The following is a 25243-nucleotide window of genomic DNA, read 5'->3' as shown; positions in this document are numbered from 1 at the left end:
CGGCACGGACACGATGGGCCGAAATGGCCTCAATCCGTGCTGTAACTTTCTATGATTCTATGAGCGCCAACCGCTGTACATGGCCTTCTTTGACATCACAAAGGCCTTCGACACAGTCAACCGTGCGGGATTATGGAGTGTCGTCCTCAAATTCGGCTGCCCACAATTTGTCACCATCCTCCGCCTGCTTCATGATGACATGCAAGCCGTGATCCTGACCAATGGATCCACCACAGACCCAATTCATGCAAGGCTGTGTCATCGCACCAATGCTCTTCTCTATCTTCCTGGCTGCAATGCTCCATCTCATCCTCGGTAAGCTCCCCGCTGGAGTGGAGCTAACTAGAATAAACTGGAAACGGTTCAACCTCCGTTGCCTCCAGTCCAAGGTCGTCCCATCCTCTGTCATCGAATTACAGTATGCAGATGATGCTTGCCTTGGCGCACACACAGGTCGAACTCCAAACCATAGTCAACACCTTCACCGAAGCATACGAGAGCATAGGCCTTACACTAAACATCCATAAGATAAAGGTCCTCTACCAATCTGCCCCACCACACACTACTGCTCCCCAATTATCAAAATCCACGACGAGGCCTTGGGCAACGTGGACCACTTTCCATACCGCAGGAGCCTACTGTCAACAAGGGCAGACTTTGAAGACCAAGTCCCACACCCCCTTCAGTGTGCCAGTGCAGCCTTCGGTCACCTGAGGAAGAGAGTGTTTGAAGACCAAGACCTCAAACCCAGCACCAAGCTCATGGTCTATAGAGCAGTAGTGATGCCCGTCCTCCTGTATGCCTCAGAGACATGGACCATGTACAGCAGGCACCTCCAAAGCACTGGAGAGGTACCACCAATGCTGCCTCCGCAAGATCCTCCATTGGCAGGATAGGCGCACCAATGTCTGTGTTCTTGCTCAGGCCAACATCCCCAGCATCGAAGCTTTAACGACGCTCGATCAGTTCCGATGGACAGGCTACATCATACGCGTGCCCGATACGAGACTCCCAAAATAAGTGCTCTACTCGGAGCTCCAACACAGCAAGAGAGCCCCAGATGGGCAGAGGAAACGCTAAAAGGACACCTTCACAGCCTCTTTGGAAAAAGTGCAACATACCCACCGACACCTGGGAATCGCTGGCCCAAGACTGCCCAAAGTGGGGGAGAAGCATCCGGGAATGCGCCGAACACCTCGAGTCTCTTCGCCGGGAGCAAGTGGAAGGAGCGTACGTTAACCCAATCACCCCACCTGCCCCTTCAACCACCGTCTGCCCCACCTGTGACCGACTGTAGGTCCCGCATTGGATTAATCAGTCACCTGAGAACTCCTTTTTAGAGTGGAAGCAAGTCATCCTCGATTCCGAGGGACTGCCTAAGAAGAGACGACTATTAATTTGTATTCTTGACTTTTCTCCAAGGAGAATTTTAGTAAATTGACAACAATTTGTATTTATATAGTACCTTTTAACGAGGTAAAACGTCTCGAGGCACTTCATAGAGGTATTATAAGACAAAAATTTGACACCGAGCCACAAAAGGAGAAATTAGGGCAGATGACCAAAAGCTTGGTCAAAGAGGACAATTAAAAGACAACAGCCTCAAAGTACCTGAGGCCCAGGCCATGTAAATTCATTGTAATTTGGGTGGCCAGGGGAAGAATTTAGGTTGTTGGAGCTCCGACCCTTGTTTTGGATTTTATCTGCCCCGATAGCGAGACTAGGTTGCCAAGACATTGATCCTGTAGAAGTGTGGCCTAACATATTTTAAAGGCCATTTCCGCATAAGCATTGACTGATGGATCACCACGAGGAAAGTGACAAATTTGAAATTAAAGCGTTTTGAAATGTAGTTCAGATTTGAGTGGCACTATTATTTTTGTTATGGCAAATTGCAGTGCAATCCCCAGTGTCAAAAATGGTGCGGGCACCTTTCCACATTATACAAATGCTCTGACCCAGGGATTTGGAATGTGGTTAGGAACGCAATCAAGGGATTGGGTGAAGTCCTGTTTTGAGTATAGTAAAGTGAGTACATCAGCTTTTGTGACCTCATCACCCAAGACACTGCTAATACAGTTAGTGTTTTTTAACAACTATTTAATGTTTCATGACGGGAAAGGATTTAAAATTGGAGAAAAGTGTTGTATTGTGCAAAATATATTCTACCTTTTCTATATGTTAAGGGGTATGTTTTCAGTTTTTAGCAAAAATTTGGCATGTTTAAAACTGGAAACATTTTGTACGCTCGCGTATTGCTTAATAAGTGTAATATCGTGCATTATATTTAGAGGAACCAGTTGGATTTATGCCCGTTCATACTCAATGGACACAAATTCTAGCTCTAAGCTTCTTTCTTTGGCTAATCCTGTGGACGTGTCAAAGTACAGCTCTGGTTTGTAAAGCCTGCGTTGTATGTCACTAAATATCTATTATTTTGATGATAAATAAAGGACTAAACCTGGAATTTTTAAATTCTAAAATCTGAGCCCTCCCTTGTGCTTTCATTTGTGATGCAAGTCAGACACATGCTTCTTATAGTATCTGTGACTTGGTCCCCTGAGACAATAAATGTTTTCTTAAACATCTACTGATATAGCTCAGTTGACTGCAGTGAAACCACCATTGTGGAGGAATGAAAGTAATTGTTCTAATCACACTAGACTGACTCTCATACATGCCTATCTACTTAAAAAGAAAGATAATAGAGCTACCAAAATGAGAGTAATGATGTGGCAGGCCAAATAAATAATTTTGTAGTTAAAAAATGGCAATGTCTCCTTCCTGTGACATAAGAACATAGGAACAGGAGTAGGTTCTTCAGCCTGTTTGGCCATTCAATTAGATCATGGCTGATCTGAACCTTGATTCTTATTTACCTGCCTTTGCTCCATATCCCTGGATATCCGAACCTAACATAGAAACATAGATAGGAGCAGGAGTAGGCCATTCGGCCCCTCGAGCCTGCTCCGCCATTTACTGAGATCATGGCTGATCATCCAAATTCAGTACCCTGTCCCTGCTTTCTCCCCATATCCCTTGATCCCTTTAGCCTTAAGCAATATATCCAACTCCTTCTTGAATTGGCCTCAACTGCCTTCTGTGGTAGAGAATTCCACAGGTTCACCACACTCTGGGTGAATAAATTCCTCCTCATCTCTGTCCTGAATGACTTACCCCTTATCCTTAGACTGTGACCCCTGGCTCTGGACTCGCCCGCCATTGGGAACATCCTTCCTGCACCTAGTCTGTCTAGCCCTGTTAGAATTTTATAAGTTTCAATGAGATCCCCTCTCATTCTTCTAAACTCCAGCGAATATAAGCCCAATCAACCCAATCTCTCCTCGTACGTCATTCCTGCCATCCCAGGTATCAGTGTGGCGAATCTTCGCTGCATTCCCTCTATGGCAAACACATCCTTCCTCCGATAAGGTGACCAAAACTGCACACAATAGTCAAGGTGTGGTCTCACCAAGGCCCTGTACAACTGCAGCAAGACATCCTTGCTCCTGTACTCAAATCCTCTCGCTATGAAGGCCAACATACCATTTGCATTCTTAACTGCCTGCTGCACCTGCATGCTTACCTTCAGCGACTGGTGCACAAGGACACCCAGGTCTCGTTGCACTTCCCCTTCTCCCAATCTATTGCCATTCAGATAATAATCTGCCTTCCTGTTTTGACACCAAAGTGGATAACCTCGCATTTATCCACATTGGGCAGATGCAGTATAATCACCCAACCTGTCCAAATCATGCTGGAGTTTCTTGGCATCCTCCTCACAGCACACACACCGACCCAGCTTTGTGTCGTCTGCAAACTTGGAGATATTACATCTAGTTCCCTCGTCTAGATCATTAATATATATTGTGAATAGCTGGGGTCCTAGCACCGATCCCTGTGGTACCCCACTAGTCACTGCCTGCCACTCTGTGAAAGACCCATTTATTCCAACCCTTTGCTTCCTGTCTGCCAACCAGTTCTCTAACCAAGTCAGTACCTTGCCCCCAATCCCATGTGCTTTTAACTTTACATGCTAATCTCTTATGCGGACCTTATTGAAAGCATTCTGAACGTCCAAATACACCACATCCACTGGTTCTCCCTTATCTATTCTACCAGTTACATCCTCAAAAAATTCCAGCAGATTAGTCGAGCACGATTTACCTTTTTGTAAATCCATGTTGACTTTGTCCGAAATAACAACAGAAAATGCTGGAAAAACTCAACAGGCCAGGCAACATCTGTGGAGTGTAAGTCTAGGGTTCTCAAAATTCCCGCACTCCCCGAAATTATGGATCAAGGGACCCTGTTTGGACAAGTTACTAAAAACAGGGTACCCAAAATGGCTTCTGTAACCTCATGACCAAAACCGACAGGATTTTTAAAGCAGGGCTCTGCAGACAGGCAGGCCCGGAGATGAAACTTAAAATGCAGGAATCTGTGAGGACTCTGTGGAGACAGACAGCCAAAGCAAACACACAATATGCATTCATTCGCCTTGAAACAAATCAAGCTAGAATGGGCCTAAAATCGTGGCCATCAGGTTTCTGCATATTTAATCGGTAACAGCTCACCGTAGCCATCAAGTTAGGATGGGGACAATTAAGTTTCATCCATGACACAACCAGGACATCGGGGCCATTACACCCGGAGACAACCGCTCCACAAGTCGTTAAAGTAAATGGCTGTAATCAGTTTAAACGAGCCCGCCAAGAGTAAAACAAAAGACTGACCTGATTTGGCGCGCAGATAAGGATTTGAAGAACGGGTATAATTGTAGGCCCATCAGTGGCAATCGCTCTCTTATCTCTTGGCTCTTGCCCTTCGCTATTGCTGCTGCCTCTCGTTCTCGTGGCGGGCTCTCTTCTCGCTCCCCACACCGTTCAACAACCAAGGACGCCCATTACACTGGGGCCAAACGCGGGAGGAGAATGAGACCCGAGTTCAAAACCACATAGGCCACAAACGGGCAGACGAGATGAAGAAGGTAAACTGGTAAAGGCAGAGAAGGGCAGCGGAAAGACGCATTTGGGGACAAACGCTCAGTTATAAGCTGGTGTTTGGTGAATATAGTGTAACCCCAATTTAAGAATATGCTGGCATTCGAAGGATGGGTAGCAAAATCGAGACAAATGGCCTAGTTATAAGCTGGCATTTGTCACATGGACAGTAATAGCCCGGTTACAGAATAAGCTGGCGTTCAAAGAATGGTTAGCGGTGCCCGTGACGAATAAACTGGCATTCGAAGCTTGGATAGTGAAATCATTCAGACGGTAAAGACCGCCAATCGACCCCCGACCATAACATTACCGCCGACGACCGCCCGAGGGAGAAGAAGAAAACCCATCGCGACTCGACGACTACGGTAGCTGAGGAAAAGAAGGGTGCTTCGCATCAACAACTTCAGCACAGCGCCCTGAGACTACGTGGCAATGGGATACCCCAAAGGACAGCAAGAGTGGACCTCAAAACAACCCAATTAAGCAACAGGTTTTGGATTGGTGAGCATGAATTCCTGGCCCCTCATAGCTTAACCTAGTTAGGTATAGGGGGTGGGATTAAGGATAAGGGGATTGTTAATGTAATTGTTTTCCCTCGAAGTGCCGTGTGTTCCCCATTCCCATATAAGTGTAATTGTTTATGCCTATATTTTCATACCAGTAATTTTCATAAGGTTGTTGTATTCTGCTTGTAATAAAATTTTGGTTTTCTTACACCAAACCACTTTTCTACTCGCTTTTCTGTATCGCCGCCTGTACCTAAGTCCGGTGTCTAGAACCCAGGGGTGTGGGAGTGATTCGAACCACTCAAAAGACAGTCAGAGGCGAAGCTGACAGGGCGCACACCAACCCCCTACAGGAGAGAGAAACAGAGTTAACGTTTCGGGTCGAAACCCTTCTTCAGAACTGAGGAAAAAAGCAGGAAATGAAAACGATTAAAAGGCCAGTTTTGGGGGCTGGGAAATGGGGGAGGGGATGAAAGAACAAAAGGGAAGGTCTGAGAGGTGAAGAGACATTAAGAGATATTCAAGACGAGACGATAATGGGACAGGTAAAGAGACAAAAGATGGCTCTAGATGAAGTGTGAAATGCGCTGGCAGAATGAGGCACTGCTGCCATGTGGGAGAGAGAAAAAGGAAAAGGCACAAACCAAAGGTGTGGATAAAAAATATATAAAAATATAATAGGGGCCGAGGTTATGATCTGAAATTGTTGAACTCTATATTGAGTCCGGAAGGCTGTAGAGTGCCTAATCGGAAGATGAGGTGCTGTTCCTCGAGCTTACGCCGAGCTTCCATGGAACAAAGCAAGAGGCCGCAGACGGTGACGTCTGAGTGGGAATGGAGCGGTGAATTGAAATGTCAGGCGACCAGAAGCTTGGGGTCACCCTTACGGACTGAATGGAGGGGTTCCGCAAAGCGGTCACCCAATCTGCATTTGGTCTCCCCAATGTAGAGGAGACCACATCGTGAGCAGTGAATATAGTATATTGTACTAGATTGCAAGAAGTACAAGTAAATCACTGTTTCACCTGGAAGGGGTGTTTGGGGCCCTGGACAGTGGAAAAGGGGGGAGGTATAAGGGCAGGTGTTGCATCTCCTGCGCTTGCACGGGAAGGTGCCGGGGGAAGGGGTGCTGGGGGTGATAGAGGAGTGGACTAGGGTGTCTCGAAGGGAGCGGTCCCTACAGAATGCTGGGAGGTGAGGGGAAGATGCGATTGGTGGTGGAATCACATTGGAGATGGCGGAGGATGATCCCTTGAATGTGGAGGCTGGTGGGGTGTAAGGTGAGGACGAGGGGAACCCTATCGTGGTTCCGGGAGGGAGGGGCAGGGGTGAGGACAGAAGTGCGGGAGATAGAACGGACCCGGTCGAGGGCCATGTCAACCACGGTAGAGGGAAATCCTCGGTTGAGGAAAAAGGAAGACATGTCAGAAGCACTGGTGTGGAAGGTGGCATCGTCGGAGCAGATGCGACGGAGAAACTGGGAGAATGGAAGAGAGTCCTTACAGGAGGCGGGGTGGGAGGAAGTGTATTCCAGGTAGCTGTGGGAGTCAGTGGGCTTGTAGTGAATGTTGGTCAATAACCTATCCATGGAGATGGAGAAGTTGAGGAAGGGAAGAGTCGGCGATGGACCATATGAAGGTGAAAGAAGGGTGAAATTGGAGGCAAAGTGAATGAAATTGTCTAGTTCAGGGCGAGAGCAGGAAACAGCACCGATAGTCATCAATGTACCGGAAAAAGAGGTGAGGGAGGGAACCCGAGTAGGACTGGAACAAAGAGTGTTCCACATATTCCATGAAAAGGCAGGCATAGCTAGGACCCATGCGGGTACCCATAGCAACACCTTTAATTTGGAGGAAATGGGTGGAGTCAAAGGAGAAGTTGTTCAATGTGGGAACAAGTTCAGCCAGGTGGAGGAGGGTGGTGGTGGATGGTGACTGGTTGGGCCTCTGTTCAAGGAAGAAGCGGCGCGCCCTCAGGCCATCCTGGTGGGGGATGGAGGTAGAGGGATTGTACGTCCATGGTGAAAAGGAGGCGGTTGGGACCAGGAAACTGTTAAAGTGGCGGAGGGCGTCAGAAGAGTCGTGGATGTAGGTGGGAAGAGACTGGACAAGGGGAGCAAAGATAGAGTCGAGATAGGAAGAGAAGTTCCGTGGGGCAAGAACAGGCTGAAACGATGGGTCTACCAGGGCAGTCCTGTTTGTGGAGCTTGGGAAGGAGGTAGAAGCGGGCTGTGCGGGGTTGGGGAACTATGAGGTTGGTGGCCGTGGGGGGGAAGATCTCCAGAGGAGATGAGGTCAGTGACAGTCTTGGAAACGGTGGTTTGATGTTCGGTAGTGGGACTTTGTCCGATCCTGTCACTGTTTTCCAAGTGCTCTGCTTATTACATCTTTTATAATGGACTCTAGCATTTTCCCCACTACCGATGTCCGGCTTACTGGTCTATAATTCCCCGTTTTCTCTCTACCAACTTTTTTGAATAGTGGAGTTACATTAGCTATCCTCCAATCCATGGGAACTGTTCCAAAATTCTATAGACTCTGGAAGATGACCAGCAAGATGACCAGCAATGCATCTACTATTTCTATGGCCACTTCTTTAAGTACCCTAGGATGTAGATTATCAGGCCCTGGGGATTTATTGGCCTTCAATCCCATCAATTTCCCTAACACCATTTCCCTACAAATACTGACTTCATTCAGTTCCTCCTTCTCATTAGACCCTATGTTCCCCGACATCTCTGGGAGGTTATTTGTGTCCTCCTTTTGAAGACAGAACCAAAGTATGTATTTAATTGGTCGGCCATTTCTTTGTTCCCCATTATAAATTCCCCTGATTCTGACTGCAAGGGACCTACGCTTGACTTCACCAATCTTTTTCTCTTCACATATCTATAAAAGCTTTTACAGTCAGTTTTTATGCTCCCTGCAAGCTTACTCTTATACTCTTTCCCCCCTCTTAATTAATCCCTTTGTCCTCCTTTGCTGAATCCTAAACTGCTCCCAATCCTCAGGTTTGCTGCTTTTTCTGGCCAATTTAAATGTCCTCTCCTTGGATCTTATGCTATCCCTAATTTCCCTTGTTAGCCAATGTTGAGTCATCTTTTTTGTTTTTTATGCCAAACAGGGATGAACAAATTCTGTAGTTCATCCATGCGATCTTTAAATATTTGCCATTGCCTATCCACCGTCAACCCTTTAAGTAACGTTCCCCAATCCATCCTAGCCAACTCGCGCCTCATACCATCGTAGTTTCCTTTATTTAAATTCAGGACCCTAGTCTCTGAGTCAAATATTTCGCTCTCCATCCTAACAAAATTCTGTTGATCTCAATCTTGAAAATTTCAATTGAACCAGCATCCACATCCTTTTGAGAGGAGTGTTCCAAATTTCCACTATCCTTTGTGGAAAAAGCACTTCCCGATGTCACTCCCAAAAGGACTAGCTCTAATTTTAAGATTATGCTCCCTTGTTCTGAATTCCCCCACCAGAGGAAATAGCTTCTCTGTATCTATCCCTTTATCCTTTGAAACATCTGAATTTGGTCACCCCTCAACCTTCTAATTTCAAGGGAATACAAGCCAGGTTTATGTAACCTGGCTCATAATTTAACCTTTTAAGCTCTGAAATGTTGGCATTGATGCACTGGGAACCAGTGGCACTTAGTACAAGTCAGAACATGGCCTGCAAAATTTTAAATGATTTTAAGCTTGTGGAGGCCAGCTAGAAGGGAATTAGAAGTCAAGCCTTGAAGTGATGAAGGCATGTGTAAAGTCTGTGGGTTGTTTAGTTAATTAATACACAGACTACCAGAGTAACTTAAAACAGGACTTTACTATTCGAAGGTCAGGGCGAATCTGCCCAATAAATCCTGACACAGCACTTATATACCGGTGTGGTCACCGTCGGTATTACAGTATACAGAAGCCAACAAAGTAGTGCAACACCTAAAGTAGTTCTCTTAAAGGTGGACGGTTACATACAATAGTTCTCTTAAAGGTAGATGGGTACATACACTACAATCCTCCCTTTTTAGCTTACAACATACTGATTCCCCATTAAACATACATTATAACATATATACAACTTTATGCAAGACAGTTCACAGATTCAGTCTCTCTGGAGGTTTCCGGACTCTGTCCGGATAACGCCTCGGTGGTGTCGTAACTCCCGGCGGGGTAGTAGGTGCTTCTGGCAAGGTCGATTCGGCTTGAAGGACAGTGTCAGGTTCATCTGATTCCAGTATTACCAGATCGGAGGTAGGTGTTCTGGGTATCTCTGTCTCAACATTAACCGTGTAAGGTGGTGGAGTAGGTTGGCCATTTGTGGCTGACCCTATGATCTGGTCAACATGGCGCCTTATTATACTGTCCCCAATGTCCACCGTATACATCAACGGCCCTAGCCTTTTTCCAATAGTTCCAGGCTGCCATTTCTCGGTACGGTAGTCCCGGGCCAAAACTTGTTGACCTATCTGAAAAGATCTAGTTGGCCTTTCATTCATGCCCTGGAATTGCCGGTTCTCTACGTCCCTTCTGACGTTTGGCTTAAGCAAATCCAGCCGGCATCTTAGTCGTCTATTAAAAAACATCATGGCGGGAGTTTGATTTGTGACCGCATGTGTTGCATTCCTGTACGCCAACAAGAAGCTATCCACCTTATGTTGTAAGTTAATGGCTTCATTACCCATGGCCTTTATGGCCTTCTTGAAGGTCTGGACAAACCTTTCAGCCAATCCATTGGAGGCGGGATGGTATGGGGCTGACGTGTAGTGCTTAACCCCATTGCTCTTTAAGAATTTCTTGAATTCTTCGGACACAAATTGCGGTCCATTATCAGAACAGATCTGTTCCGGCAGCCCATTCCTAGCAAACATGGTCCTTAACACTGTGATGGTTTTTTCCGTGGTGGTGGTGGACATCTTTATTACCTCCGGCCACTTGGAGTGTGCATCCACCGCTATTAGAAACATTGAGTCCATAAATGGACCAGCAAAGTCGATGTCTACCCTTTGCCAAGGAGATGAGGGCCACTCCCATGGATGCAGAGGAGCCTGTGGTGGCGCGTTTTGGACCTTCTGGCATCCTAGACAGCTCTTAGTGATTCCTTCGATGTCCCCATCAATGCCTGGCCACCACACAAACGCTCTTGCTCGGTTCTTCATTTTCACTCCACCCAGATGTCCCTCGTGCAGCTCCTTTAACACCTTCTGTTGAAGTTTGGGTGGAATCACCACTCTAGATCCACACATCAGGGTTCCTCGACACACTGACAGCTGTTCTTTTCTCTGCGAAAATGCTGGCAGCGTTGGTTCGCCCTGTGCTGGCCATCCCTCCACCGTTAAATCATAGACTCGTGAGAGAGTCGGGTCATTTCTTGTTTCGTTTTCGATCATCGAATTTGTTACTGGTAGACATTCCACTATGGATGAGTGGAACATCTCTACCGGGTCCACTGTAGTCGCTTCTTCAACTATCGGCAATGGCAAGCGCGATAACCCATCAGCATTTCCATGCTGTTTGGACCTTTTGTATTCGATGTCATATTGGTGTGCCCCAAGTAACACGGACCACCTCTGTAACCTTTGCGCTGTCATGGTGGAAACGGCCTTGTTAGGGTTGAATATGGACACCAACGGCTGGTGGTCTGTCAGTAATGTGAACTTCTTGCCCTGCAGGTAATGATTGAATTTCTTTACGCCCCACACAAGGCTGAGGGCCTCCCTATCTATTTGAGCATAATTTCGCTCCGCGGAGGTCAATGATCGGGACGCGAATGCCACTGGCCTTTCCGAGCCATTTGGTAACTTGTGTGAAAGTACTGCTCCAATTCCATAGGGGGAAGCATCACAAGCTAGACGAAGAGGTAACGTTGGGTTGAAATGAGCCAACACTTCTTCAGAGGTAATCAACGCCTTGCTTCTGCGAAAGGCCTTTTTACATTCCTCACTCCACTTCCATGGCACTTCTTTCCGCAACAGAGCATTCAGCGGATGCAGCACCGTGGATAGATTCGGCAGAAACTTGTGATAATAATTAATCAACCCCAAGAATGATCTTAACTGTGATACGTTTTCCGGAGCGGGGGCCTTCATGACAGCTTCTATCTTGTCAGGTGACTTGTGCAGCCCCTCTCGGTCAATGACATGACCGCAGTACGAGATCCGTTTTTGGAAGAACTCACATTTCTTGCGATTAACTCGAAGGCCATATTCCTTCAACCTAGTGAGCACCAGTTTCAAATTTGTGAGGTGTTCTTCCTCGTCTTCTCCCGTAATCAGGATATCGTCTAAGTAACACTGCGTGCTTGGAATTCCTTGTAATACCTGCTCCATGGCCCTCTGCCAAATTGCTGGAGCCGAAGCTACCCCAAAAACCAGTCTATTATAACGATACAAGCCTCTGTGTGTGTTGATGGTGAGGTACTGACGCGACTCTTCCTCGACTTCCATTTGTAAGTATGCCTGTGCCAGGTCTATCTTGGTGAAGTGTTTCCCTCCAGCCAACGAAGCAAAGATATCTTCAATCCGCGGAAGCGGGTATTGTACTGTGTGAAGCACCGGATTCACTGTGATCTTGAAGTCTCCGCAGATGCGGACCTCCCCGGTCCCCCTGGCTTGTTACTTGGTGAAGACTTCATGACGGGAACAATGGGCGTGGCCCACTCACTCCAGTCCACTTTTGACAGTATCCCTGATCGTTCAAGTTCTTCCAGTTCTGCCTCCACAGCAGGTCGTATCGCGTAAGGTACCGATCTGGCTTTGAAAAATTTTGGGCTTGCATGTTCTGCAATCTTAACCTTTGCTTTAATTCCTCGCAGTGTTCCCAGTCCTTGCTGGAATACCTCTTTAGCTTCGTCCAATATTCTGGACAACCGTTCAGGTTTGACATTTTCCTTTCCGGAATCTACCGTCATGGTGTTTAGTGAATGCCAGTCTATCTTTATTTTCCTGATCCACTCCCGTCCCAGAAGTGGTGGACCTCCCTCAGGCAACACATATAGGTCCATCCTTTGGTGACCTTTGTCCTTGTATCTCACCTTGACTTCTATCTTTCCGATGGGGTATACTTTGTGCCCCGTGTATGTCTTCAATACTAGTTCCGTATCCCGTAGGGGAATATGCTTGAATAACTTTTTATAATCATGCTTATTCATGACCGTCAACGCCGATCCGGTGTCCACTTCCATTTTCACTTGGACTTTTGCAATCTGTAGTGTGATCCAGATAGCTTGTCGGTCAGCTTCATTACTCACATTGTGAATTCTCAGACTATCCAGTTCCTTGCAGTTGGAGTGTGAGTCCGAATTCTGTTCTTCCGGACTCTTCCTAGTCACCTCATGTACCTTTCTGTACCTCTTTTGTGGTGACTCATTATTGTTGGTCTTCTTTCCTGACCGGCATACCTTAGCTATGTGACCAAGCTTGCCACATTTCCTACATTCCTGGTTTTTAAACCAGCATTGGTTCTGGTCGTGTGTTGTCTTCCCACAACGATAGCATTTCGTTGTACCCGAAGTAATTTGCTGCACCCTGAGTGCCGCTGCCTTTAGCTGCATTTCCGCCGTTCCTTTCGCTGCGGCTTCGTTCGATGCAGCAATAAGGACAGCCTTCTCAAGTGTAAGATCGTTCTCTTCGAGCAGTCGTTTTTGTGTTTCTTCCTTCGACATTCCGCACACGAATTTGTCTCGCAATGCCTCTGTCAGATTCCCTCCAAACTGGCAGTGTTTCGCTAGTCTACGCAGTTCGACCAAGTATTCTGCGTTGCTTTCGTCTTTCCTTTGCGTCCTCGCATAGAATTTGAATCGTTCCGCCAACATCAACGGTGTGGGGTTCAAGTGATCCTTCAGAACAGTCACAATATCATCGAAAGTCTGATCCGCCGGTTTAGCTGGTGCTAGTAGATGCTTCAAGAGCCCGTATGTCTTCGCGCCCATCGAGTTTAGCAAGGTTATAGCTTTGTCATCTTCTATTTTATTGGCCTCACAATAGATCTCAATGCGTTCCACATACGTGGCCCAGTCTTCTACCTCGGAATTAAAATCATTGATGTTACCACGCTTAGGCATCTTCCTCTCTTCCTGATAACACCACGAATTATTTCTTTAAATTTTCTTTTTTTTTCCCCAAGATGGCGGTTCCCGCGAAAATGGCGGTTTCCCGCGCTTATCTTCTCTCCCCGCCCACTTCAATGGCGGTTCCCCGCTCCTGTCTTCTTCTCCGCCTAATGGCGGCTTCCCGCGTTTCTTCCCCTGGCGGGAGGGGTACACTTTCCCCACGGGCGACGGCCGCTGGCTTTCAGGTTCACAGCCTGCGCGTCGGCTTCAGTGCTTTCCCTTTTCTCGGCAGGGCAACCGGCGCTGGGTACACCCCGTTGATGGCGAACAGTTTCAGCCGCTGGGCTGGCTCTCGCTCAGTTCCCCTTGCTTGGTCTCTGTCTCTCTCCCGCTCGCTTGGCTCTACCGGCGCTGGGTACACCCCGTTGACGGCGAACAGTTTCAGCCGCTGGACTGGCTCTCGCTCAGTCTCCCTTGGTCGGCTCTGCCTCTCCCGCTCGCTCGGCTCCCAATCGCGCCTCCCAGCCCTCTCGCAGTCCGGTGCTTCCCTCCCCGGCTGCGGCTGAGTTTTTATATCTTCCCGCGCCTACGCTCCCGGTCGCAGCGCTTTGTGGCTTCGGTCGCTGCCCGGCCTTTTTCGCCGGTCGCGGTCTAGCTGTCTCACGACGCCGTTGCGTCCCCAGCCTGTCTGTACCGCGGCTTCCTTGCTCCACGCTGCCCCAGTCTCAGCGCCTCTGGGCCCGACTTCTGTCCGGCTCCTTTCCCCCTCGACCGTGGTCGAGTGCACCGCCCTTATCCTCCGGTTATTCTTTTTACTTTTCCCTTACTCACAGTCACCGTGGCCGGCTTGCTTCTCGTGCTGATCGGCTCACTCCTCACCGTGGCAGAAGGGACAGTCAGTGCCTGTTGCTGATGGAAGTCTTTGTCTCTGAATTCTTCCTCCTTTCCAGCTCTGCAGACTCGAGTTTTCTCCCAGCAGAATGACGAGGCGGTTGCCTCTTCTCGATGCTCGTTAACTGCTTCGGAAGTATTGTTGCCGCAGGGTACGATCGGACTCGTCGCCACTGTAAAGTCTGTGGGTTGTTTAGTTAATTAATACACAGACTACCAGAGTAACTTAAAACAGGACTTTACTATTCGAAGGTCAGGGCGAATCTGCCCAATAAATCCTGACACAACACTTATATACCGGTGTGGTCACCGTCGGTATTACAGTATACAGAAGCCAACAAAGTAGTGCAACACCTAAAGTAGTTCTCTTAAAGGTGGACGGTTACATACAATAGTTCTCTTAAAGGTAGACGGGTACATACACTACAGCATGGAGTTGTGTTTCAAATGGCAGAAGGAGAGGTGAGCAATATTGCAGAGGTGGAAGCAGGCAATTTTGGTAATGGAGCAGAAATGGAGATAAAAGCTGGGCTGAGCAGAACACCAATATTCCACACTTGTGACTCCGCTTAAGGTTAGAGGAGGTTAATAATCAGGAGACATTAGGTTCCATGCTGCTAGTGGAAATCAAAGTTTAGTTTTGTTAGCATTCAGCTGGAGGAGGTTTTGGCTTGCTAATTTTTGATTGATTAGGTAGAGCTGGGTGGTGTCAGCATACATTTGGAAGCTGACCCTGTTTTTCACAGTTGTTGCATTGCGTTTCCATGCTGCCTGTCCTAGGAACTAAGCCTGGTCAAGAAAATGTTGAGAAAGTGATATCAAAAAGAGTAGTTAGAGGTTAGGTCCACTCAAACAATGAAGAAGGTACTAAAATCATGCAGAATCAAGGTATGGGGGAAAGATAATGGCGTTTTTTGTTACTACCCCTTTGAAACTGGCCGCAGCTTAGGATGCACATGCGCTAAACCCTTAACATGGAAATCCTGAAGTTGCTGTCAGTCTTGCACTGCTCAGACATTGGCTGTGCTGTCCCCCCCCCCCCCAGCTGACAATCCATGTAATCAGGGAAATCAGTGAAACTGACGAGCTTCGGTTTATCCATGGTAATATTGCTGTTAAAATACCCCATTAAAAGTTAGACCTTGTTGGATTTGGTGTAACTGGGGTTTAAACTGCTAAACAAACATTGTGGCCCTGAAAAACTAATTTTGCGGTGTGTCGAATTTATCTATTTTAATAAAAAATTAGAATTTAAGAATTAATTTTTTTAAGTTTCAAATTTATTTTAGGTTTACCTTTTCCCCATGCGAGAGCCCCAATTTTTGTTTCGCTCTAACATTTTAAAGTCAGAATAAAAGGTGCTTCTTCACTTCCTCGTTCCCCATCTGAGAATTCTGCATTGTGATTGGCTGCTTAGACAGCTTGTTGATGTCACTGCAGCTCGTGTTAGGGATTCCCCATTAACTTACACTGATCGCAACTGAAAAGCCAAACTTCTCACCAGAGAGCACAAGGTCTTTGTGGAAAGCTTACTTCAGGAGAGTGGCGAATGCCTTTGCTTTGCCGCTGACCACAAATTACAGGCCATTCAATCCATTAAAAAAAAAAAATTGTGCAAGAAAGAACATATTTAGAGGCCACTGTAGAAAATAAATTAATTCTGGGAAAAAGTAGCAACTCAAATTGATAAGATAAGCCCTACTTGTGTACATCCTAGGTTATTTGAAAAAAGTCTGAGGAGATGGAGGGTTCTTCCATGATTTTTCAATCCTCCTTAAAAATGCAAACTGTGCCTTTTAGACTGGCGAATTGGTAATGTAACACCACTGTTCAAGAAGCGAGAAGAATAAATCGGGTAACTATAGATAAGTTTGTCTAATATCAGTTGTAGGCAGACTCTTTGAATCCATAATTTGAAATAAAATTAGTGACTATTTAGAAAGGCATGACCTAATCAAGAACAGCCAGCAGAGGTTTAAGAGCAAGTCATGTTTGACAAATTTTGAGTTGTTTTAAAGAAGTGACCAATTGGCTAGATAAAGGGAATGCAATAGGTGTTGGAAATGTAGTAAACAATGAGGTGGATAGTAACAGACTTGAGAGGAAATGGGCAGACATGGCAAATGAAATTTAATTCAGAGAAGTGTGAGGTGATCTATTTTGGTAGGAAGAATGAGGAGAAGCAATATGAACTAAATGTTCAATTTTAAAGAGGGTGCAGGAACAGAGACCTGGGAGTGTATGTACACACAGCTTTTGAAGGTGGCAGGACAAGTTGAGAAAGCTGTTAAAACATATGGGGTCCTTGGCTTTATTAAGAGGAAGAGTGCAAAAGAAAGGAAGTTATGCTAAGCCTTTAGAAAACACCGGTTAGGCCTCAGCTGGAGTATTGTGTTCAATTCTGGGGATCACCCTTTTTAGAAAGGATGTCAAGGTCTTGGAGCGGGTGCAGAATAGTTCTCGGGGATGAGGGACTTCAGTTATGTGGATAGACTGGAGAAGCTGGGCTTGTTCTCCTTAGAGCAGAGAAGTTTGAGAGGAGATTTGATAGAGATGTTCAAAATCATGACTGGTTTTGATAGAGTAAATAAAGAGCAACAGTTTCCAGTGGCACAAGGATCGGTAACCTGAGGACATGGATTTAAGGTGATTTAGTGAAAGAACCAGAGGTGACCGGAGGAAACTTTAACACAGCAAGTTGTGATCTAGAATGCACTGCCTGAAAGGGTGGTGGAAGCAGATTTGCAGATTCAGTAGTAACAATCTGAGAATTGGATAAATACTTGTATGGGGAAAAAGTTAGAGGGCTATGGGGAAAGAGCAGGGGAGTGGGATTAATTGGATAGCTCTACCAAACAGCCAGCACAGGCACGATGGGCTGAATAGCCTTCTTCTGTACTCTATCATTGAGTGTATATGGATTTTCAGAAGGCATTTGATAGTGTTTCAGTTTGCTTGAAAAATCCAGGCATATGATGTAAGTGGAAATGCAGCAGCTTGGATAGAAATTTTGTTGACAGACAGGGAACAAAGAGCTGGGCTAAATGGGTGTTGCTCTGATTGGAGGATGGTTGGGCTTGGCCCATTTATTTTTTTCTCTCTCTCCTCACTGTTTGCTAAGCCTCCTATTTCTGACTCATTAGCAAATTGCAAAATTGTGCTCCCTGTGCCAAAGTCCAAATGTATATAATTGGGCATAAGGAGCACAATCTTGAAAGTTGCTGATGACATGAAAGTAGGAGACTTGGCAAAGAGTAAGGAGGACTGTAAAAGACTTTAGGGTGACAGACCGATTAGCAAAAGGTGATGGGAGCGGTTTAATGTGGACAGGTGTGAAGTAATATAATTTGGGAGGAAAAACAAGGACCGGGGGGTGAATTTCTGTGGGGGGAAATGCAATTTATCTGCCATTTCCACAGTCTTCCATCAGTTATTGTGGCTGCGCAAGAGAATCCCCATGGAAGTTCACTCCAGTTTCCTGAATGTAGGAGTGCAGGTAGATGAGCTACATAAAACAAAAAGCCATTGAAAGTTTGTGTTGCATGAATAGGGGCATAAAGTGCAGGAGTAAAGAGAAAAGTTTGTACAAAATGTGGTTTAGGCCAGAATTAAATTACTGTGGGTAGCTTTAGTTTTGGAGAGCAAATATGATGGGCTGAATGGTCTCTATCTGTGCTGTTAACTGGTTCTATAGGCAAGCAAAACATTTTAAATTTAAAATGGTAAAAAGGATTATATTGATGGAAAAGAGTAACACTAAAGTTAACATTAAAAATGGATGAAAGGGAGAATAGGAGGGTGAAAGGAAAATTTGAGCTTGGGTATTTATTTAAAATGTTTAAATTTATGGTAAATATTGTAGTGATAATGCTATTGATGTTTGAGTAGCTTTATTGGTATAATTTAATAATTGCATAATAGCCCAGGGAGATGGAAGTTGTTGGCAGTTTTTCTGATGTAATTTTATCAGTAACCTATAACTGAGAAATTGAATACATTTTACTTTTGTTTAATTAGTGCATATATTTTGAATTGGAATATTTTAAAGCACTGTATAGTGCCAACACAAATGCTCAGTACTATTAAAATCTAGTTTTATAATAAATGACAAGTTCAAGTTTTATTACATTCCTCTAAGTTTTCTGAATTTGGCATTTAAATAGTAAATGTAATTTGCATGCACTAAATACAGTTTGAGAATTGACCGTTTTCTGTTTGATGCGGCAATATACTTATATTTTGACATTTATTTTGTTAGTGTTGCTTTTAAAAATATCTTGTCTTGCACAGCTGTATGTCTTGAATTACAAACTAAGTTACTGTTTAACTATAAAAGTTATTTTTAAGCATGGTTGTGAACCATGTATCTATTGCATTGCAATTTAATTTATCAATGACTGACCAAACTTATTTAAATAGTACTGACCAAAATTTGAAGTGGAATTCAATAAATGAAAACTTCTGTGTGCTTTAATTCTCATTACATGATTGTGTTGATGGAAATTGATATCTTAATTTAAGTAAGTACTTCTGCGTAATGAGTTAATCTAGTTTTAATGCCATTTATGCAGTTTGTTTATGCATGCGCAGCTGTTGCATGATTTATTGGCAGATATCAGTATACGTAGCTAAACTCTTCGAATGGCAGGTGTGGTGCAGTGAAGGGGAGAGATTATGGATTTGAATGATGGACAGGAAAGGTATTGGCAGAAGATAGTTGAATCCCCTCTGTTTTGCATTTTTATACTCCATAGTTGTACACCCTTCAGGGATTGAGGTAGCAGTGACGAGCGTACATGATTGACAGATTTATGTAATTAAGAGTAAAGTGCATGTTCAGCAATTCTACTCGGTGTCTTTCCCCAAGAGCATTATATTGTATCTTTTGCTCTTAAATATTTGTTTTTGATTACTGCAGCATCAGTTGCACTAAACTAAATATTTCAGCTATAATCAGACAAATTTATTTGCCTATTTTATTTTCAATTTCACAGTAACAAACTGAAAATAGGGAATATTTTAGTTTGAAATTATTAAATTTGATCTTCAAATATAGCCATTTAATTTTGGATTGTACATTTCAACATACACACTTTTTATGTACTGATTTGTTTTGTGTTCTGACATTTTAGACAGACTGAAGCAAGGTTACTCCAGTTACACTAATTAAAAAGTTTTCAGGGAAAGATATGGGTATTGAAGCATTGTGTGTTCTGCACCTCATGACAAAATGAGCACTGTTCCTCATGAAATATGATCGCTCTGAGCTTTGGTTTGGCAGAACCACTGTAATTGAAATGCACACTGGGACACAATTGGAATTAAGCCTGACTGCAGTTCCTGTATCATTTTGCTACATGGGAAGTAACTTTTTTAGTGTAGTAACAGGTTATCATTTTAGACTTTTATTGTTCACAAACAAATTACTTTAAAGAAATTGCAAGTATTTTGCTGTGCTGCATTATTATTTGTAAGGTAGTTAAGATAACAATAGTTTCAATTTTGTACTTCTCCTATCTAAAAATGCTTGTTGATCATGCAGGAGAATGGGCCATGAAAAGGACTGCTGTACATAAGCTCTTGTGTTTTGTTTGCAGTCTGTGACTGGAGATACTTCAGTTTTTGTCTTCTAAATCTCTGTGCTGACTGATTTTAAATAGCAGCTCATTTACCTCTGTTGGAATGGCATCATAACAGAACCTTCCCATTTGCTGGAAGCTCTTGAAGGGTGCTTAACCTAACCTAGCCCAGCAGGAACACACTGACATGATTTCTTCTGTATAGACAGACTGACTTGTCTTGCCCCTTCTGATCTCCTATTGAAACTGAAAAGAACATAAAGGCTGCATCACCAAGTCTCTGTTTAGTGCCTTCTAACCCCTCCCCCAATCCCCCCTCAACTTTAGGTAAGGTTGAACTATCTAACATTACAATCGGGACCTATCTCCATGACTGTTTGATTAACTTGTGTGGTGTATTATGTTCGTAACCATCATTTGAAAAGAAATGTGAATAAGAGGTGTAATTAACAGTGCTTTCATTTTTTTAACTAAGTTTATGCAGTAAGGGAGGTTTAGCCTATGCTGATTGCTGGAAAGGTAGCAGGTGATTGGGTAAAATCTCTGATGACATGCAGCTGTGGAGTCAGGAAACTGCTGTTCACAGGCAGCACCATATAATCACCTCATTTGAGTTTGGTGCAGTAGCAGACACCTCCAAGGCTGATCTAATGTATCCTAATGTGCAATTCTAAGTTACCTGTACAATGATTTTTTTATAATGCTATATACACGTACTCACTAACTGCAGAGCTGGTCAATATGCAAGTCTATTTGTCGTCATGTCTGCTGGTAAGTAGGCAAAGCTAATGTAAATAGTCGAGGAGAAAACATGGAAGTTTGTAGAGGCATGTAAAGGACTTTAAACATTTGTTTAAAAATCTGGCTTTTATTATAGTAGGTGCAATGATGGTGTATATGAAGCATAGATTATTTTTTATGGGTTACAAAGAATAATATTACACTATTTTGGAAAGTCTTTGTTTTGTACTTGTGTAAAAGCAAAAATTTGAAGGGATTTAAAATTTCAACTCATCAGTTAACATGCTAAAGGATTCATCCATTTGGATTGCCAACTGGATTAATATATGTAAACACAAACTGTAAAAACTGCAAACAAAAGGTTATTTTTCTTGGGTGCCTTATATATATCTTTTTTATGCAGGTAATTAAAGTATTTAATGAGGATGGCAGCAGTCAAGCATTGGAGGTGCCGAATGACATCACAGCCTGCGATGTGTGCCAGTTGTTCATACTGAAAAATCACTGTGTTAATGACAATACCTGGACTCTCATTGAGCATCTTCCTCACATTGGCGTAGGTAAGCGTAGACATTAGTGTTACAGAATACTTTGAAGCTTAATAAAGCAGTTTGTATTGTACCCTTCTACTTGGCCACCACTTCAGTGGTTACCCAGAGCAAATTCTAGGCCGTATAGGAAAGTCACATCAATAAAATGCAAACATTTGAATGCATTTATTTACATATAAAGATGAATTTATCTTTGTTTAGCTTTATAGCAATATAGTTTGTAATGCATGGTATTTAATGTAAAAAAATCTTTTTTTTCCTGAACATATGGAAATCATACATTTACTTTACAATTGTATTTTACCTCAACTGTGTCTGGTATAACTCCTCTACAGCAAAACACCTTTTTAGAGGCAATTGTTTTATTACACAGAAGCAATTTTAGTGCCAGTCACAGTAAGTGCTTACAAGAGCATCCATTAGAAGCAGTGAGCAAAAAGGTTTTAATGCCCAGTCTTTTGCAAACAGCCAGCTACTCTGGCTCAATTTTCATACAGCTAGTCAATCGGGATAATTTTAACTTCAACCATCCAGCGGGATTCTAATGGTATCAGATCGGCCGACCATTTTACATCCTGCCCAATTTAACTTTCTAATAGTCGGGTGGGTTGTGAAATCGACAATGTATCCAATCCCAATACTTTCCCACTGGACGGGGTTAGGTTAAAATTACCTACGTTTCAGGAAAATATCCCTTGTTACCCATTTTTTGCACTCCCAAAACTAGGAAGGTAGTGCAGGAGTCCCCTGGGTCCATCTCACTCTCTCCAACAGATTTTCCATTTTGGATACTGCTTGGGGGGGATGGTTTCTCAGGGGAATGCAGCAAGAGCCAAGTCCGTGGCACTACGAGTGGTTCAGCTGCACAGGAGGGGAGGAAAAAGAGTGGGAGAGCAATAGTGATAGGGGATTCTATCGTAAGGGGAACAGAGACGTTTCGGTGGCCACAGATGTGACTCCAGGATGGTATGTTGCCGTCTGGTGCCAGGATCAAGGATGTCACTGAACGGCTGCAGGGCATTCTGAAGTGGGAGGGCGAACAGTCAGAGGTTGTGGTTCACATTGGTACCAACGACATTTGAAAGAGGGATGAGGTCCTGCAACAAGAATTTAGGGAGCTAGGTATCAGATTAAAAAGCAGGACCTCGGAGGTTGTAATCTCTGGATTACTCCCGGTGCCACGTGCTAGTGAGTATAGGAATAGGAGGATAGAGCAGATGAATGCGTGGCTAAAGAGTTGGTGCAGGAGGGAGGGCTTTAGTTTCCTGGATCACTGGGTCTGCTTCTGGGGAAGGTGGGACCTGTACAAGTCGGACGGGTTGCACCTGAACCGGAACGGGACCAACATCCTTGCAGGGAGGTTTGCTAGTACTGTGGGGGGTGGTTAAACTAACTTGGCAGGGGGATGGGATACGGAGTGGAGCTATAGAAGGGGGTGATGCACAGCCAAATATAGAGGAAAAAACAAGTCAACCTGGAAGGCAGAACAAATATGTAATGGCACAAGGGGGTATGGCATTTATTTTAATGCAAGGAGTCTTGCGAGTAAGGCAGATGAATTGAAGGTGTTGATGAACACATGGGAGTATGATATTGTTGCTATCACAGAGACATGGTTGAGGGAGCGGCAGGATTGGCAGCTCAATATTCCAGGGCACAGAATCTTCAGGCGAGACAGAGGGGGTGTAGAAGAGGAGGGGTTGTCACAATAATAATCAAGGAGTCAATTACTGCTGTAAGGAGGGATCATATCTTAGCAGGTTCCTCTAATGAGGCCATATGGGTAGAACTTAAAAACAAAAAGGGGGCAAGGACTTTGCTGGGAGTGTACTATAGGCCCCCAAACAGTCAGGGGGAGATAGCGGAACAGATATGTAGGCAAATCTCAAAAGTGTAGAAATAATAGGGTAATAATAGAAGGGGATTTCAACTTCCCCAATATTAACTGGGATAGTTAGAGTGTGAAAGGCTTAGAGGGTGCAGAATTCTTAAAGTGCATCCAGGAGAGCTTTTTGAGCCAGCATGTAGAAAGTCCTACGAGAGGGTGTGGTACTGGACCTAATTCTAGGGAATGTAGCCGGGCAAGTGGTAGAAGTGTCAGTAGGAGAGCATTTTGGTGACAGTGACCATAATTCGGTGAGATTTAAGGTAGTCATGGAAAAGGACAAAGATGGACTGAAAATAAAGGTTCTAAATTGGGGGAAGGCTGATTTTAATATGATGAGGCAGGATCTGGCCAAAATGGACTGGGATCTGCTACTTGTAGGAAAATCCACATCAGAGCAGTGGGAGTCTTTCAGAAAGGAAATAGAGAGTACACAACGCCAACATGTTCCTGTAAAGGTCAAGGGTGGGACCAACAAGTCCAGGGAACCCTGGATGTCAAGGGATATACAAGAAAGGATTAGGAAAAAAAGGGAAGCTTTTGGCAGATACAAAAGACTAAACAGTGGAAGCCCTAGAGGAGTATAGAAAGTGCAGGGGGGTACTTTATTTAAAAAAAAAAAAAAAAAAAGAAATTAGGAGAGCGAAGAGGGCATGAAAAAGCACTGGCGGGCAAAATAAAGGAAAATCCCAAGGTGTTTTATAAGTATATTAAGAGCAAGAGGATAACCAGGGAAGAGTAGGGCCCATTAGGGACCAAAGTGGCAATCTCTGTGTAGAGCTGGAAGATGTAGGTGAGGTTTTAAATGAATATTTTGCTTCTGTGTTCACTATGGAGAAGGACGATGTAGGCATAGAAATCAGGCAGGGGATTGTGATATACTTGAACAAATTAGTATTGAGAGAGAGGAGGTACTAGCGGTTTTAGCAGGCTTAAAAGTGGATAAATCCTCAGGCCCAGATGAGATGTATCCCAGACTGCTGTGTGACGCAAGGGAGGAGATTGCAGGGGCTCTGACATACATTTTCAGAACCTCTCTGGCCACAGGGGAGGTGCCAGAGGACTGGAGGACAGCTAATGTAGTACCGTTATTCAAGAGGGGTAGTCGGGATAAACCAGGGAATTACAGGCCAGTGAGCCTAACATCAGTGGTCAGGAAATTATTTGAAAAAATTCTGAGGGACAGAATTAGTCTCCACTTGGAGAGGCAAGGATTAATCAAGGATAGTCAGCATGGCTTTGTCAGGGGGAGGTCATGTCTAACCAATTTGATTGAATTTTTCGAGGGGGTGACTAGGTGTGTGGATGAGGGTAGTGCAGTTGATGGAGTCTACATGGACTTCAAGGCTTTTGACAAAGTCCCACATGGGAGACTGGTCAAGAAGGTAAGAGCCCATGGGATCCAGGGCAATTTGGTACATTGGATCCAAAATTGACTTCGTGGCAGGAGGCAGAGGGCGATGGTCGAAGGTTGTTTTTGTGACTGGAAACTTGTGTCCAGTGGTGTACTGCAGGGATCGGTGTTGGGTCCTTTGCTGTTTGTAGTGTACATTAATGATTTAGATATGAATGTAGGAGGTATGATCAGTAAGTTCACAGATGACACAAAAATTGGTGGCGGTAAATAGCGAGGAGGGAAGCCTCAGGCTACAGGACGATATAGATGGGTTGGTTAGATGGGCAGAACAGTGGCAAATGGAATTTAACCCTGAAAAGTGTGAGGTGATGCATTTTGGGAAGACTAACAAGGCAAGGAAATACATAATGAATGGTAGGACCCTAGGAAGGACAGACGATCAGAGGGACCTTGGTGTGCATGTACATAGATCCCTGAAGGCAGCAGGACAGGTAGATAAGGTGTTAAAAAGGCATATGGGATACTTGCCTTCATTAGCCGAGGCATGGAATATAAGAGCAGGGAATTTATGATGGAGCTGTACAAAACGCTAGTTAGGCCACAGCTGATTGTCATTTTATTTCAGTGATTAGGACAGGCCTGAACAATGCATTTAGCAGCCCCCATTAGGGGATGATTA

At 44.5% G+C, this 25243-nt stretch overlaps 1 protein-coding gene across 3 annotated transcripts in view; it reads left to right on the top strand.

Moving 5' to 3' along the window:
* Positions 1-25243, top strand: part of grb14 (growth factor receptor-bound protein 14) — a 293218-nt gene that overhangs the window by 175396 nt on the left and 92579 nt on the right. For 2 of the 3 annotated variants that reach the window (XM_085986430.1, XM_085986432.1), the window contains one exon: positions 21175-21331. In XM_085986430.1, the coding sequence (XP_085842556.1) occupies positions 21175-21331 (157 nt within the window). Of the gene's footprint in view, positions 1-20646; positions 20802-21174; positions 21332-25243 lie in introns of those variants that run through there. The other variant, XM_085986433.1, reaches the window with a different exon arrangement.

This window comes from Somniosus microcephalus, chromosome 4 (genome assembly GCF_052327205.1).
Source record: "Somniosus microcephalus isolate GS21.2 chromosome 4, FLI_Smic_1.0, whole genome shotgun sequence".
NCBI lineage: Eukaryota > Metazoa > Chordata > Chondrichthyes > Squaliformes > Somniosidae > Somniosus > Somniosus microcephalus.
This window is presented reverse-complemented; position numbering and strand designations above follow the sequence as displayed.